This window comes from Dermacentor albipictus, chromosome 10 (assembly GCF_038994185.2).
Source record: "Dermacentor albipictus isolate Rhodes 1998 colony chromosome 10, USDA_Dalb.pri_finalv2, whole genome shotgun sequence".
Classification (NCBI taxonomy): domain Eukaryota; kingdom Metazoa; phylum Arthropoda; class Arachnida; order Ixodida; family Ixodidae; genus Dermacentor; species Dermacentor albipictus.
This window is the reverse complement of record NC_091830.1, coordinates 49,659,260-49,674,163: the sequence shown is the minus strand read 5'-3', so window position 1 is coordinate 49,674,163 and position 14,904 is coordinate 49,659,260. Positions and strand designations below refer to the sequence as shown.

At 47.6% G+C, this 14,904-nt stretch overlaps 1 protein-coding gene across 1 annotated transcript in view; it reads left to right on the top strand.

The window, feature by feature from the left end:
• Ubr1 (Ubr1 ubiquitin ligase) overlaps nucleotides 1–14,904 on the top strand; it is a 67,432-nt gene that overhangs the window by 5,946 nt on the left and 46,582 nt on the right. The window contains exons 3-9 of the mRNA XM_070527141.1: nucleotides 142–312; nucleotides 1,192–1,315; nucleotides 3,709–3,939; nucleotides 6,463–6,585; nucleotides 8,363–8,507; nucleotides 9,736–10,072; nucleotides 11,628–11,865. Of these exons, the coding sequence (XP_070383242.1) occupies nucleotides 142–312; nucleotides 1,192–1,315; nucleotides 3,709–3,939; nucleotides 6,463–6,585; nucleotides 8,363–8,507; nucleotides 9,736–10,072; nucleotides 11,628–11,865 (1,369 nt within the window). The remainder of the gene's footprint in view (nucleotides 1–141; nucleotides 313–1,191; nucleotides 1,316–3,708; nucleotides 3,940–6,462; nucleotides 6,586–8,362; nucleotides 8,508–9,735; nucleotides 10,073–11,627; nucleotides 11,866–14,904) is intronic.

The following is a 14,904-nucleotide window of genomic DNA, read 5'->3' as shown; positions in this document are numbered from 1 at the left end:
CCATCTGTCGATGCTATAGTCGCACATGCTTTTCATTGTAATGGGGTATAAAAGAAAACTTACACGAAACGTTCGCAGTTGTTTTGGAAAACGTATGTTGCTGTTACTGCAAGCATGCTCCTGTGTACACCCTTTGTGCAGGTTTGTCTGCGGGACCTCGGATCCGGCGGGCTACTTTGAGGAGCTGCGTCGGATGGAGTCGCCCCCGACATTGTGCGGCCGAGTGTTCAAGTCCGGCGAGCCCACGTACTCCTGCCGAGACTGCGGTCTTGACCCTACCTGTGTCCTGTGTGTCGACTGCTTCAAAAGCAGGTGACTTGCCATTTCAGGAAGGCAGTGTTTATGCAGGCTACATACAGCAGCCTGTACAGGGCTCTTGCAGGGGTGAATGTGGTGCATCAAGAAACGAATTGAGTAAAAGTGGAACAATTAACAACATTTAGCATCAAAAAAGAAAGCACTCAAAAAGCTTGTCTACCTACATGCTGCAAAGTGAGAAAACAAAATTGATCAAGTGTTTAACAGTGAGTACTTGTGCCCCCAAAAAATTGCATGACTCTGTTTGGAAAAAAAGCTGAATTAGAAAATACTAGTCCGTGCAAATGTAGGTCTCTGCAAAAAGGCTATTCGATAGGCGTAGGGGAATAATTGACCAAGCAGTAGTGGAATGTTCTGTGAAGCTGTGTAAGACTGATTCATGTTTTTTTTTTTAGGCAATGACATTGTATGGCACTTTGTGTAGTCGATTAGCTTTCATGCTGTGGAGAACACTTAACATGTGGACGAACTAGTAATGCGGCCGCACAAATGCTGACTGCTGTTAATGTTTCATGCCCGAGCTGCGTTGACATGTCTGGAATGCGGTTGCAAGTTTGCTTAACAGCGCCCGGCTCCAATCCATGCAGAGTCTCATCGTAGCACTACTCATCTGCCTTACTGGTGTAGGCTTCGAGGCTCTCTTATTGATAGTTTTTTTTCTGCCTATGTCCAGTTTGCGATGGGGCTGTCTAGCAGACTGTGGGACTGCATGCACTGTACCATGTTGTGAACTTTATGGCGACTGTCAGGTGAAAGATGGCAAAGCTGTCTGTACCAAGAATGGTAGCCTGCTTGTTGTGGCAAATGCATGGTTCTTTGTATTGGTGGTTGAAAGTGAAATAACTTTGACTTCGGGTTTTCCTGCTGACGCAGCGAACACAAGAACCACAAGTACAAGATGAGCATGAGCTGCGGTGGCGGCTACTGCGACTGCGGGGACCTCGAGGCATGGCGGTCATCCCCGTTCTGCGAGACCCATGGGCGTGCTGTCAAGCAGGTGAGAGAACTGCACCGACTCGGTGGAGAAATTAACCGTTTGACTATTTGTGGATGTGTGGTGCCTACAGGCAAGACACCAGACTGGTATTGGATAGCTTTAGTTTAACGTACGTAACTATAGCGTACGCTAAGCAGCACACGTTTTTTACATCTAGTTGGCCTGCGAGTTCTTTGGATCTCAGAGGCCATATGCTGTTATTGCGGCTATCTCCCCACTGTAGCGATAGGTGGCGCTGACATCTCGAATGTTTCTTTCATTAGGCTTCGACTAGTTCGAAACGAGAAGCGATCTCGAAAACACCCCAAGGTTATCCATAATACTCTGTCGTCGAGGTGGCCTGAGACTAAGTGAAAGCCGTTAACACAGTCATTTGCTAGGAACAAAGTGCATTTTACAAAAGCAATGCCAAATTCAATTCGAAGCGGGCAGCCGGGACTTCCACCATTTTTCGCGCAAACTCTGCAAACCATACAAAGACGCTAACGCGAAATCTGAGAACATGCGTACGCTATACGCTATGGGTCGTTTAGCTTACTGCGCATGTACTGTGATGACCCGCTGTTTTATAGTGTATGCAATGGCATAACATACGCTAAACTAAAACTGTCTATTGAGCTCAAAGTTTCTGGCTAAATGTTGTTCGCCAACACTGAGTGACAGGCAGCAAGCGCCATTTGTTGTGTTAAAGCAGGAGCACAGGATGAGAAAGGAAGAAGGGTGGTGGCATGCAATTCACTTTCTTTTGAAAGCGCGGTCAGGGGAGATAGACTGATGCAAGATCTCCGACTGCAATGGTTTTATGTGGGTAATGTAAGGCAGATGCAAATTACCGTAAAAGCCGGAATATATATCGTGCCCGAATATAGTTTGACTAATTCCAAAATAATGAAAGAAACTGGTATAAAACAGTTAAAAAAGACAGGTATATAAGATGGGGGTTGACTTTTTACCACTGTGTTCTAAAAAAAAAAGTTTCAACACCTATATTCCAGTTTTTACCTTACACCTCTGTTTTACACCCAACTAGAACTGCCTGTACAACTTCCACACGAAGCCATAGATGGCGTGGTATGCAGCTCGTTTGCAGTGTTCTGCGTGGTGTTGCCGCATATTGCTGGAAAGTTTCCCCAAAGATCTATTTTTTATCTTTTAGTTGAATACGCCTATTCTTGGTGTATTTTGCACATTTACGTGAGAAATAAACATTTCCTTCAGGTGTTTCTATGTCTCGTCCTTAACGGGTCAATACTGAGCCTGATCTGTACCCATCTGGGCCTCAGCATTTACGGCATCGTTTGCCGACTCAGTTCGCGTCCTGAATTTGCGTTCTGGTACTTAAACATATTTTCTGTAGTTCCAGTTCTTTTCATTATCATTTGCCAAGATAATTATGATTCAACCTTATTTGTGTGCTGGGAGAAAGTCTTTCAAACCATGCCATTCATTAATACAGTAGAACCTCGTTGATACGTTCCCGTTATGTATGTTTTCTCGGCGCCAACGTCCAGTTCATACGCTCCCACAATACACTATTTTTTGGCACCAGCGTTCCATACGTTGCCAAATTGCAATAGTATGATACGTTTTCTGGCCACTAGATCGCATGTAATCAAGAAAATGCGGAGGCGCGTGCAATCTAGTATAGTATAGAGCTGCCTGTTGCGGTAGCTTCACTGCAATACTAGCCCACCCACCTCACATGAGAGTGCGGGCAGGCAATCAGTTTCTCGTTTCAGTGCCAGCAAATCTCCGGGGTTGTCGTTTGCGGCATTCACAGCTGTCGCCACCAATCCTATTGCAATATGCATCTTCGCCTATCTGTTTCGCAGTGCGTGGTGCTGTCAGAAGCGTACCGCACGCTTTTAATAGGCGATAACCGAAAGACACCATCGTTCCCTGGTGTAGACTGCGAGCATATACGTTTTTCGGCCACTAGATCCTATGTAAACAAGATGTGGCGTGAGACACGCGCGATCGGGAACAGTATGTAGCCGCCCGTCTCGCATCAAAATGATGGCACACGCAGTTTCCTATTCCAGTGCCAGCAAATCTCCCAGGGTCGTCGAACGCCGCGTTCACAGCTAAATTCTCTTTTTGTATGTTACAATAAGCATGATTTTTCACCAGTTGATCTCAGTGGTGCGATTGTGGTGTGCAAATGTATTTGTGCATGCTGGTGCCTTCTTTGTAAAAGTGAATGCCTGCTAGGAATAAAAACTGAGCTGCGAGTGGTGTTGTCTTTCCTGCCCTTGTCTTCGCCCGTATGTTTCACATCCCATTGCTCTGCCAAAGTTCTGTAGCTCTGCTGATCCGTGCCGGTACGTGTAACCGGTGCACTCGTGGGTGCGCCGTCGATGGACTGATCCCGTTCTTGCTTCCAAATACAACAGCAGGAAGAGGGCCGGGAAGGTGATGAGCCGAATCCGCTGGACCGGCTCCCTCCAGATCTGGTGAGCCGTGTGGAGCTTGTGCTGCGGGCGGTGCTGCTCTACTGCCACCAGATGCTCACGTGGGGCAAGTCCACCGAACTCCCCCCGGACCTCGCCCTGACGCCTCTGCCGGGACTGCCCGACACCTATGTCACCATGCTGTTCAACGACGAGACGCACACCTACGAACAGGTGCGTGTCCAGCAAAAGTCCTTGTCGCGATACTTTTTAAAGAGTAGGCTCTTATTGTCTAGTGGTCTTTTACAAATCTGAAAAATGGCTAGCTTGATCAGCGACATGCTCAAAGCGCCATCTTTATGTATGTGGGCCAAGAATTTATTTCTACAGTTTGTTTAGATAAAAACGCTTGTTCGTTGAGAGGCATAGTGTCAACATCACATGATGGTTTGTTGCCTTCGCTTTTCATCCTGGATTACCGCATCACCTGATAGCATTTCAGCTGTACTAAAGATTCATTTTTCGTTGCCGGTGATTGTTGCAGTGTTACATCTAACACAAGGTATCGATATTCTCAAGAACTGATGGCAACACAGTGATCGAACACGTGACATATACGCGGCGTGCACGCCGATGGCCGCGCCACTGGTGGCGGCCTTGCGCAGAACGCATGGGAGAGGAGCGAGCCGCGCGCCGTAGCACGCCGTAGTTTGTTGCGTCGCTGATAGTGCTTCTCCGTCTTATTTGTGTTTTCAGAGCAAAATAGGCAACACCCTTCGCATGTGTGGGATGGCCAAAGCTTCCGAAGAATGTCGAAGAAAAATTGTTGCAGGGTGGGGGGGTCAATTACCGGCGAAAACGTGCCGGCGATACGGTTCCAATTATTCCCTGCAAAGCCTCATCAGCAGGAGCAACGGTGGCAATGGATCGTCGCTTCGGCGCGAAATTTCTTGTTCTCATCCTTTCCTTTGTCGCTTCGGTGTTTTTTCTTTTTTATTATTATTTTTACTCGATTGTAGTTAGACGCGTAAGCGACGAAGTTCGTCTGCAGTGCAACATGCGGTTTAAAGGCATTTCGCTAAAGTTCGGAATGCCGTTTGCCGCTTATATTGTTTTCCGTTTCTTTACCGCGTTGGGCTAGCTAGGCAGCACGACTGCACGAGCGCATTGTATCGTATGTTAAAGCTACAGAAGTTTGCAAGAACTGAAATTGTTAGTTTTATGTGGCTCGGTAAATCCTCGCACCAGCTGTCACGCACTTCATGTTTTTACATCGATTTTATGCGTGGCTTCGCACATGTTTAACTGTTGCTAGTTGCTTCATGCATAACTCTTGATTCTTTTAAGCTGCGAGGTTTTCACCCTGCCTCGTTTGTAAAGGGTATAAATCACGCTGTGTCTTATCGGAATGACACCAAGCAAGTGCTTCTTTAACAGCTTTATTCCTTTCGCCCGAGGGCATCTTAAATATTCTGTTTTTTTGGGAAATGTGTTTAGAAAATAGGTAGCTCAGGGCGAGAATTGCTAATAGTTCCTGCATATGGTATTTTTGTTACATTTTTCGCTGATCCATTTTTCGCTGAATAGTTCGCGTCACGTTTGGTAAGTCATCACACCTTGATGCTTTCTGAGCAGACTTAACACGCCGAGTGATTTGTTTGTTTCACAACGTAGTCGCTTCTTGCAAGTGAATTTTGTACTCAACTGAATTATTTCTTATTATGCTTACGCCGCATAGGACTAAATCCGGCCTTGCCGCCAGCGCTGGATCTAATTTGACTGGCGCTGCTCTGCCTTTAAATATATCATGTGGCACCTCTCTCTAGTAACATTTAAAAAAAACTACTGCAAAGTTAGTCAGACTATAGCTTTGTACGTTTCCAAGCAGCTCCCTTAGGGAATTTAAAATTGCAAAAACTGCAGCGCGAACGGCAGTTCATCGGCGGTACAGCGCTAACACGCGCTTTTATTAACCCGTGCGTTTGGTGGCTTCGTTGACTATATAGTGTACGCGTTTCTATCAATAAATTCGCAATTATTCTTCTTCAGGCGACTTTCACTACACTTATTCGGCGGCGTCACATGTATTCATCGGCAGAATAATCACAACGGCATATGCAGACATCGCACCGTGCGGATTTGTTATCTAAGTCTGCACTAACGACGGGTGCTTATTACTGAGGTACAGAAGCAGCATTACGGCAAGGGTAGAATTTAAAAAAGAAAACACGGTCGAGACATCGCATTAGTCAACAAAATTTGTCGGCAAGTTTGTCGGCAAGAGCTCCACTTCATGTAAATGGTCTTCATGGCGTTTGTCTGCGGGACGCACCTGGCGCGTATGTGGACCATGTTGCCCCAAACACCGGTAACATCGTGTTCATACCCGCTCCCACAGAGGTCTGCGTCTTCCCTACAGCTGTCACCGCAGAAGAAGCAGTCTGGCGCCCGAATAAAGGACAAATCGCAGCCGCGAACTTCAGTCACCCTTGCTGCAAAGCGTTGTCGTCTGCTACTGCTCCCACGCGTATTGTTGGAAGCGCCCGCTAGGTGGCTATCAGTGGCGCCTCTATAGGCGGTGCACGCGGCCTATAGTATTGCCTGCATATAGTTTTACGTTACACCAAGATATATTAACCAATTTATGAACTCATGTTATGTTGCCCCGGCTTAGCTGTGGACTTACTGTCAAAGAAAAAGCTTTCTGGCAGAGGTGGAGAAATGATTTATATTTCTTTGTTGGGTTGATGGCCGCAGGTGATCCAGACCCTGAGCAGGGCCATCGAATGCTCCCACCGTGAGGCCATTGAGTACGCGACCATGGTAGACCGCGAGGGCCGCAGCGTGGTCCGAAGCTCGACGTTCAGTGATTGCCTGCAGGTAGGCCATTGACCCTTACCTACATGGCAGTAATGTACTGCCATGCTTTGGTGTGCTTTAGTTTGTGTACTGCAGGATATGACTGTCAAACTGTTAACGGAGTACTGACACAAAATTCATTGGGTTCTGTTTCCTGCACTTAATAAGTAGCCATTGGCTCAGTAGTCGTAACGAAACTCGTTTGCTCCAGTGTGCGACGGTTGTTTAGTCATACATTCGTATCTCATGGCCATTTGCGGTTTTGGTTTTGAAAAGCACTTCGTGCCCTGTGACGCAGTAGGCATGTTCGTAAACAGTGATGATCACACGAACATGCAAACCTCCGACGTACACTAGCGAGGCGTTGTCTACTGTGCTATCTGTGCTCCTCTTTTGTCTGCTAGTTTGGTGCTTGTTCGGTGGCAAACCTGTGCATTTCTGGCACCATTGCAATTCTTCGTTGGACAGAAGTCCCTTTCTTACTGTTTGCGGTTTGCTGGGTAGCTAGAGAGGTGTACACCAGGAACAACGCTGGTTGCGACATCTGGTGATGCAGTGTCTAACCAGAGAGCACGCAAAACTAATGCAGCAACTTGCATATTCTGTCTAACTGCTGTATAAAGTGTTGGTAGCAACATAATTGATAACATACCATACATTTATATATTTACATTGGACAATAACACTTGACGTGGGCAAAAAATGCTTCGAATGCATTGGAGCTGGAGAAATCGTCGCAAGATGTCGCCACACGCTTTGCTGCTGCAGGCCCAGGCACCGGTAACTGTGTAATTCATAAAAAGTAAAAGAAGTTTGCAAGTACGCTGAGCGTGTGCGTATGCTTCCTGTGCTGTCATTGCAGAGTAACCAATGTAAACAGTACTGAACAGTCTTCCAAATGGCAAGACAAGAAGCCAGTGACGTCACACATCACTGAAATCAATCGCTGAGGCTCTTGACACAACATTGTTTACAAATAGGAGCTGTGCTGATGACTACTGCAAGAAGTGCTGTACTTTCTGATTTGTCGCTCGCACAAACTTCAAAATTAAATGAAGATGCGTTTTTAGCTGTACTTGCTATTGATGCTTTAGAAATGATACCTATGAGCTCATAGCAGCGTAATCTACCGCTTATTTTGAGTTATAATTTTTGTGCACAGTTGGAACCACTTCAAGGGTAGAAATAACACGGTAAAGCGAAATAAAAGTGCACGAAGAGACAACTTGCCATCGGTGGGAGCTGAACTTGTATCTTCTGCATTACGTGTAGGATGCTCTACCAATTGAGCTGTGATGACTAGTACTGCGAAAAGCAGTAATCGCATCGGTAGCAGTGTGATTTTCTCTTGTTCTCAGTAGGAAGCTCTGCAGTTATGTGCACAAGGATACAGACATGCGCACATTGTTGACCTTTTTCCAATGACCGTTTTTCACTGGCTAGCCACTTTTACAAAAATTATAGGTCTAGAACTTTCCTCAGTGTTGCCATTTCTACAGTGAAAGTACTCTGTCTAATCAGGTTGCGTGTGCAGTCTGAGTAACAGTGGTGTGCATTGTAGAATGTATGCAAGCACGAGTGAATAGGCTGGAATGTATAATGGTCATGTATACGTAGCCTTCACCCGTTGATGAGATTTTGATCACCAACAACTGCGCTCACCACTATCGTTTTGCTGTCAGTGTCGCACATTTTTCTGGGCGCAAGTTCTTCCAACACAGAGTTAGGTATGCGACTCACAGTTTTGTTCCTCACTGGCGCCACTTCCGTGACAATATCTTGATGAATGTGCGTGCAGGTGAAGCAGCACATTGAGCGGATCACGTCCCGGCACGGCAGTCGGCCGCTGCGGGTACTGGTGATGCACTCGTCGGTGGTGGCGCACCAGACGTTCGCCATGCGCCTGCTTGGCTGGCTGCAGGGCTTCCTCGCACAGTGCCAAGGTCAGTGCCTTTGCAGTTGCATGTCAGTGTTCTTCAAGTTTAACGGCGGCATACTGTTTGCTTCCACATACAGTCACGGACAGAATATTATGGACCATGAAATCTAAGAAAAAGCTGAATATCTCCACAACCTCACAACGCAATCTGGTATTTGCATTTTGGACCTTGACTAGAATATGCTAACAACGTTGTCGTGGGCAGATTTACTGGTTATTGCTACAGGCTGCGCGGGAATTTAACGTTTTCGGAGATCCCGTGGTCCATTTTATTCTGTTCGCGACTGTACCTGCAAACCTTTTTGGTAAGTTCCGTTGCCGGTGTGTGCAATCAATGTTGATGAAGGCAGATGATAAAGGCTGTTGATGAAGGCAGAGCCGTCAGGTGCTTTTCTCTAGTCGCTAGTGAAATTCTTCTGAAAATGCGATGCAGCTAAACAGCGCACTGCAGCTTCAGCCATTACCATTGAAGTGCACTGGATCTATGCTGCGTGAGCCAGTGGTATGCATTGAGGAGGATGATGCTATCGCCAGCAGGATAGTAACTAGTGCCATCTGGTAATAGCTTACGGAAATGACGTTGCCGGTAGCTAGGCGCATGACACTTCATTTCCTTTCGGAAATGTTTGCACTTGGAATTGAGGTGTAGGCCTTACGCAAGTAACTACGGTAACTGGATTTGAAATTATGAGTCTACGGTACTGAGTTTACTGTGGTGAAAACTGGGCCACGATTTTGTAGCGGTGCCTTTTCCCGATACCAATGCCTTTCAGTGCTTTTTGTGTTCGTGAGCGGCTGTGTTCGATACTCTGCCCCTGCTACAAAATCATGGCCCTGATGCATTTGTTCAGCCACTGTTGGAATTAAGGCTCAGATCTGATTTTTCATACAACTTAGCATGGATTTGTTCTGTTGAACTGTGCTGCTTGCTGTAATTTAGAACATGGCATTTATATGGAGCATTCAAGTTGTATTCATGGATAATAAATTTCATTGCACAATTTCTAGCTTAGGAGTACTTATTGCCTAGACTTTTGCGATTGTATGTCGCCAAATTTATTTCTTGTTGTCTTCTGAGAACCCTAATGTGGTCATGATCTCTATAGAGTGCTCATTATCACCGAATGCAGAGCACTCACTGGTAGTACAACGTGTACGTAAAAGTAGCTCGGAAGAAGCCACCTTTGTGCAAGTCGGTCCGTGCATTGCATCACGCCTCACTTGGCTCGCAGCGTTTCGTCTGATCCTGAGCGACGTGATGATGGCGCCGACGCCCGAGGAAGGCTTTGCGCTGGTGCGGTGCATCATGCGCTCAGACGCGCACCTCTGGAAGACGGCGCGGGCCCAGTGGCACCAGATTCTCATTGGGGGCATGCTCATGGATGCCCGGTGCAAGCAGGACTTTGCCCGGGCCTTCACGCGGGACTACCCCGACCTGCTCAAGGAGTTCGTGGCCGACGACCACGAGCATCCGGTCTCCATCACCTCGCTGTCGGTGCAGATCTTCACCGTGCCCACGCTGGCGCACCTGCTCGTTGCCGAGGAGAATGCGATTGTGGTCCTGCTCAGGTGGGCACGCCAGTCACGTTTTTATGTTTTTTTTTCCGTTTTCGTACGCCTGCATTTGCATATTTGTCTCGACCCAAAGCTGCATATGCAAGTTGTACGGTTTTGATGTCCAAAAGCAGCTTGGGGCTAATGAGGGACACCATTGTGGCGAGCCGTGAATTACTCCACCAAGCACAATGTTCCACACACAGAAGGATTAGAACAAGTTCATTGCATTCATGTCTTGCCACAGAGATAATACTTTTACCAGGAAAGAATTAAATGTTACTTGAGCTAGAAATTAATTACCATAGTATTTAAGAACTTAGTTTGTTGGGCTATCTACAATTGAAGCTTTGCTCCAGCTTCTTGGAAACGCTACAATGTGTCTTGCATTTAGTTTCCTGTGCTATAAGTGACATTATGAGGCATCGTACTCGGGGTATGAATAATGACACATTTGATTTGTGGAGTTAGCTGCTTTGACCACATAACTACATGCATTTCTGCTAGACACAAAGCTCGGTGATCTGTCTGTGAGCAGAAGTAGTTACTGTCTCTCAGTAAGACTCCTTGAGGACTGCAGACCTGAAATTTCATGTAGTATTCAAACACTGTCAGAACAGTCACTAACCGGTTTGTCAGACTCGGAATGGATCAACTAATAATATTTTGAATAATCAGGAGGCTGAAAGAAGTGTCTTTGTTAGGAAAGAAAAAAAACTGTTCCTCAGGTGCTCGGAAAAGTGTGTTTGTGGCATTGCTGTACGGATCTGCGCTTGCACAGGACCGTGTCTGCCCCTATTTTGACCCATGTCATGCAGTTGCAACAGACAAAAGTTGCAGTCGGTGCCTGCACCACACTTGCATTCCCTCGACGTGCACCGAGGTTGGCCCTTTCCACCCTGTTTGAATGATCATGGCGTTAATATTTCAGCAAGTCTGAGAGCTACAAACTTTTTTAAAGCACTTTACTGGCCGCGAACTTGCGATTTCGCCGTGGCTGTGCTCCGAGGAGGCACATGTCGTCACACCGTGTTCCTCGTCACATCGCGTTCCTCGTCACACCGTGTTCCTCATCACACTGTGTTCCTCATCGTCGTGTTTGCCTCTGCTCGCTTCGCCAGCTGCGTCGCATGCCTCATAACATGTCGGCGGATTGAAAAGGAGAGCTCGCGTGTGCCACAACCACAGTTGAGGCGGCAGTGTGGACGGCGACAATTGTGATAAGCAGGAGGAGGCCTGGAATCGACATGGAACGAGATGAGGAAACGAATTGCCCAGGAAACAGACAAACAGTGCGCCGAACGACTGGCTAAACGCCGCAACATAGTTAGACGACCAGACTAACCTAGACTTGAAATCAAGATTAACCAAGGCTAACCATGCTATGGCTTAGCTTTCGCTACGTATATCCTGGCATAGCCGAGTGAAGCCACTGCCAATTTTTTTTTCAAGTGTGTCTTGTACGGAAGGAACAGCAAACGTCCTTTCTTGTGTTTGCGCTGCCGTGTTGCTCTTGTCCTCGTAGTTACACAGATCACTTGAGACCACCCCCAAATGCATATCCCCGCAGGGCGTTCTTGTCCGAGTGCGAGAAGCACCGCAACACGGAGGGACGGCTAGCCTTCGAGCGGAACCATGCCAACGTGGCCTTCCGGCGAGCCCAGTTCGTCCTGTACGACCTGCGCTACATCTTGTCAGTGCCCCCCGACGTGTGGACCGACAAACTGCGGAAGGGCTTCCTCTACGGCGTGACGTCTCTGCTCAGCCTGCTCACCTGGATGCAGGGGATGGACTCGGTCGTGCGCCAGGTGGGTCGTCGAGCGCGCGGCCACTAGAGTTACTGCACGTGCTTGAGTCCATGGCGAGTGGAGTCGTCCGGAGGTCTGCCATCTTTTCTGAGTAGAATTGCCGATGTCATTCGTGAAGTGGGAGCTGCAGGAGATGTATATGTAGAAGGCGGACCGCGTAGTTAGAAACTGAAATGGGCGCTCCTGTGCGTGGTAACAAGAATCGATGAAGCATAACGGCAGTAACAACACACGAGACTTGTTCCTACAATTTCCTGTGAAAAGTGATAACGTATCAACGATCAAAGTACAAAGCTTGGCTGCGAATAAATTGTTTAAAATGGAAAATTTCAAAGGTGCAATTTTCAATAACTGAAATGACATCCCTGCAAAAATGGTGGAAAAGGCAAAAATAAATGCCCGTGTAAAGACGAGCAAAGCTTATGTGCGAAACAAACAAAGGTTGTGAGGGAAAGGCACCCGGTATGTCTGCAGGAGCCAAGCTCGTCCCGGCACCAGCAGCTGTGGCGGACACCCTCGATTTGGGACTTGAGGGCCACTTTGTTACGAGCTGAACACGTGCGAGCTATGATAGTTAGATTTATTCTGAACGAATAGCAACATTTCGTTGTACGAGCTGAGACATCACTTAGCACAAGATTGGCAGGATCCTTCACTGTGCACAGTGCAGCTCTGTCATCCGTGGAAACACGTGCACACCTGCCAACACTCACAAATTTTTCTTAAGGGGAGACGCGGGTCGAAAAACGGTGATTTTCGTTAAAGGGCCCCTGAAACGGTTCGGACAAATTTTGTAGGCGCGTAGGGTACAGCTTAAGTAGAACATTCGCACCACAATTTAAGTGAAGCGTTACGTATTAATGGAGCTGCAAGCGATTAGAAGTTACCCTCCTCCCTAGCTATGCTTTTCCTCCTCAACTCCCTCGCCGAGCGAGCGGCGCTAAGCTCCGCCTTCACTGGTTCAGCGTCACGATGCAACGTCACATCGTTCACTTCCGGTTGTTTAGGAGCACGCCCCCTCCCGCGCGAGACCTCTCCGCTAGCCGCTTGGCCGTCGACCGAGAGCTTTCGAAGCAGCGTGCGTTGCGAGCATTCTGTCGTAGCGCCGAACGTGTCCGGTACTCCGCTAAAAACAGGCAAGCTGGTCATTTCGGCAAATGACTGGAGGCATAAACTCAAGCTGATGAAGGAACTTCAGCGTAGACGTACGTGAGCAGCCTGATCGGTCTGCACGGTCCAGACACTTGCTGGCGCAGCGCTTAACCAGTCAAACAAAGCGCTAATATTGCTCTAACCAAGTGTAAAGCATTTTAAACATTTATAAATCAACGTGTTGATGTTTACACTCCTGCGAAAAATACACACCAGCAGCAAAGAATACACTTCGTTGATGCTACTGTGTATAGTTGAGCTCTGTGCCACCAGGTGGCTGCACCGTGCAGACCGTTCACATTTGCCCTTCTGCTCATCTCGTGGCTCATCGCGGCACAGTCAAGCGGCCAGACCCTGTCCCCTTGCGCTTGCGTTTGCCCTAATACTGGACTCGCGGTTTGCAGGTCGCTAGGTTTGCAGTCCACAAGGCAACAAAGTCGAATCATAGTGCTCGCGAAAAGACTGAGACCGACTCTGACCGCGGAGCTCTCGTCAAAATGGAGTACGTTGTAACACAAGCAGACGACACTTGCTGTGTGCCGGAAGTGCTGAAGTGTACTAAAAAACTATTCTTGTGTATTCTCTTTAAGTTATTTTCTTTTTACAAAAACAAAGTAACTAACATTCCAACTATTACGAGCATCATTTGTTCCCCATAAAGTTGGAAAAATTATCGACCACGCGCCCTGCTCAGCCAATCAGATAGCTCACCCATGTGACGTAATATGGGTTATTTGCATCATATGGGTAGGGGCGGCTTAAAATTCCGCCGAGCAGTGCGCTGCGATCGGCAGTGATGTGTATTTTTAAAACCTTATAATAAATTACACGCTTTACGCAGAGCACTTAGATGCATCAATTAATGATCAGAAGAACCTACTCTAACGACTCAGTACGTTTGTAGAAAATCGCCAAAATCGTTTCAGGGTCCCTTTAAAAAAGTCAGTTTTATGTTTTCGACTGTTTCAACAAGATTGATCCCTCCTCTTTCATATAAAAGAAATCAGAGCCGTAAATGATCGGTAAATTATGAATAAACAGGGTGAAAGCAATCGAGGTGACAAGAAAAGGTGCAAATCTGGCCCATTTTACAGCGCGTGATGCGTCAAATCGCGGCGTCGCAAGCCATTGGGCTTGTGCAAGGCAGTAGGCCTACACTTTTCCTCTCCGAGGTCGGCTTTGCCGCGTCACAATCTCCCCGGGAAGTAATAATAAAAACATTTCTCCGCCGAAACCAAGTGCTTTCACTGGATTTCTAACTCGCGTGGTGCGATTCCAGCCACGCCATTGGCTGCTAGTGCGCGACGCGGCCGCAGGTTGTCTGCTCTTTCTGCGACGCGCCGCTCTCTCGACGTGTTCGACATTTTTCTGCTCCTTGTTTCGATGGATCCCGTGAAGAAATGTGATTTTCGATCTCGAAAGTATCGGTCGAAGCACAAGTTCAAGGGGACTCACCGCAAAGTCAAGCGGCGTGGAATGGAGACGTCCGCGGCAGCTAAGCCTAACCTAGGTGACAGCGACGCTTTCGACGGTTCAGAGCCGGCCGGCTGCTCAAGTTTCGTTGACAGCGCAGACGAATTCGTCAGCGCATCGGAGAAAAAGTAGACAATCTTCGACACTCAAGATAGGAGCGGCAAGGAGACGGCAAGCACCTTTATCTGCGAGATCGGCGTCGGAAACGTGAGCGCCGTGGCATGTCCGGCGTGCGGACGGCGCGACCTTTTTATCTGCAAGTTGGCCAAAAAACGGAAATTGGGGTTGTGTTGCAACAATGCAGCGTGTACCATGTCCGTTATCTCGTCAACGTATTCGTCGCGGCGTGCATCTCCGGCAGACGACGCTAACAGTGGAGCGCGCCCTTCGGCTAGCCCAAGAGAGAGTTTCGCC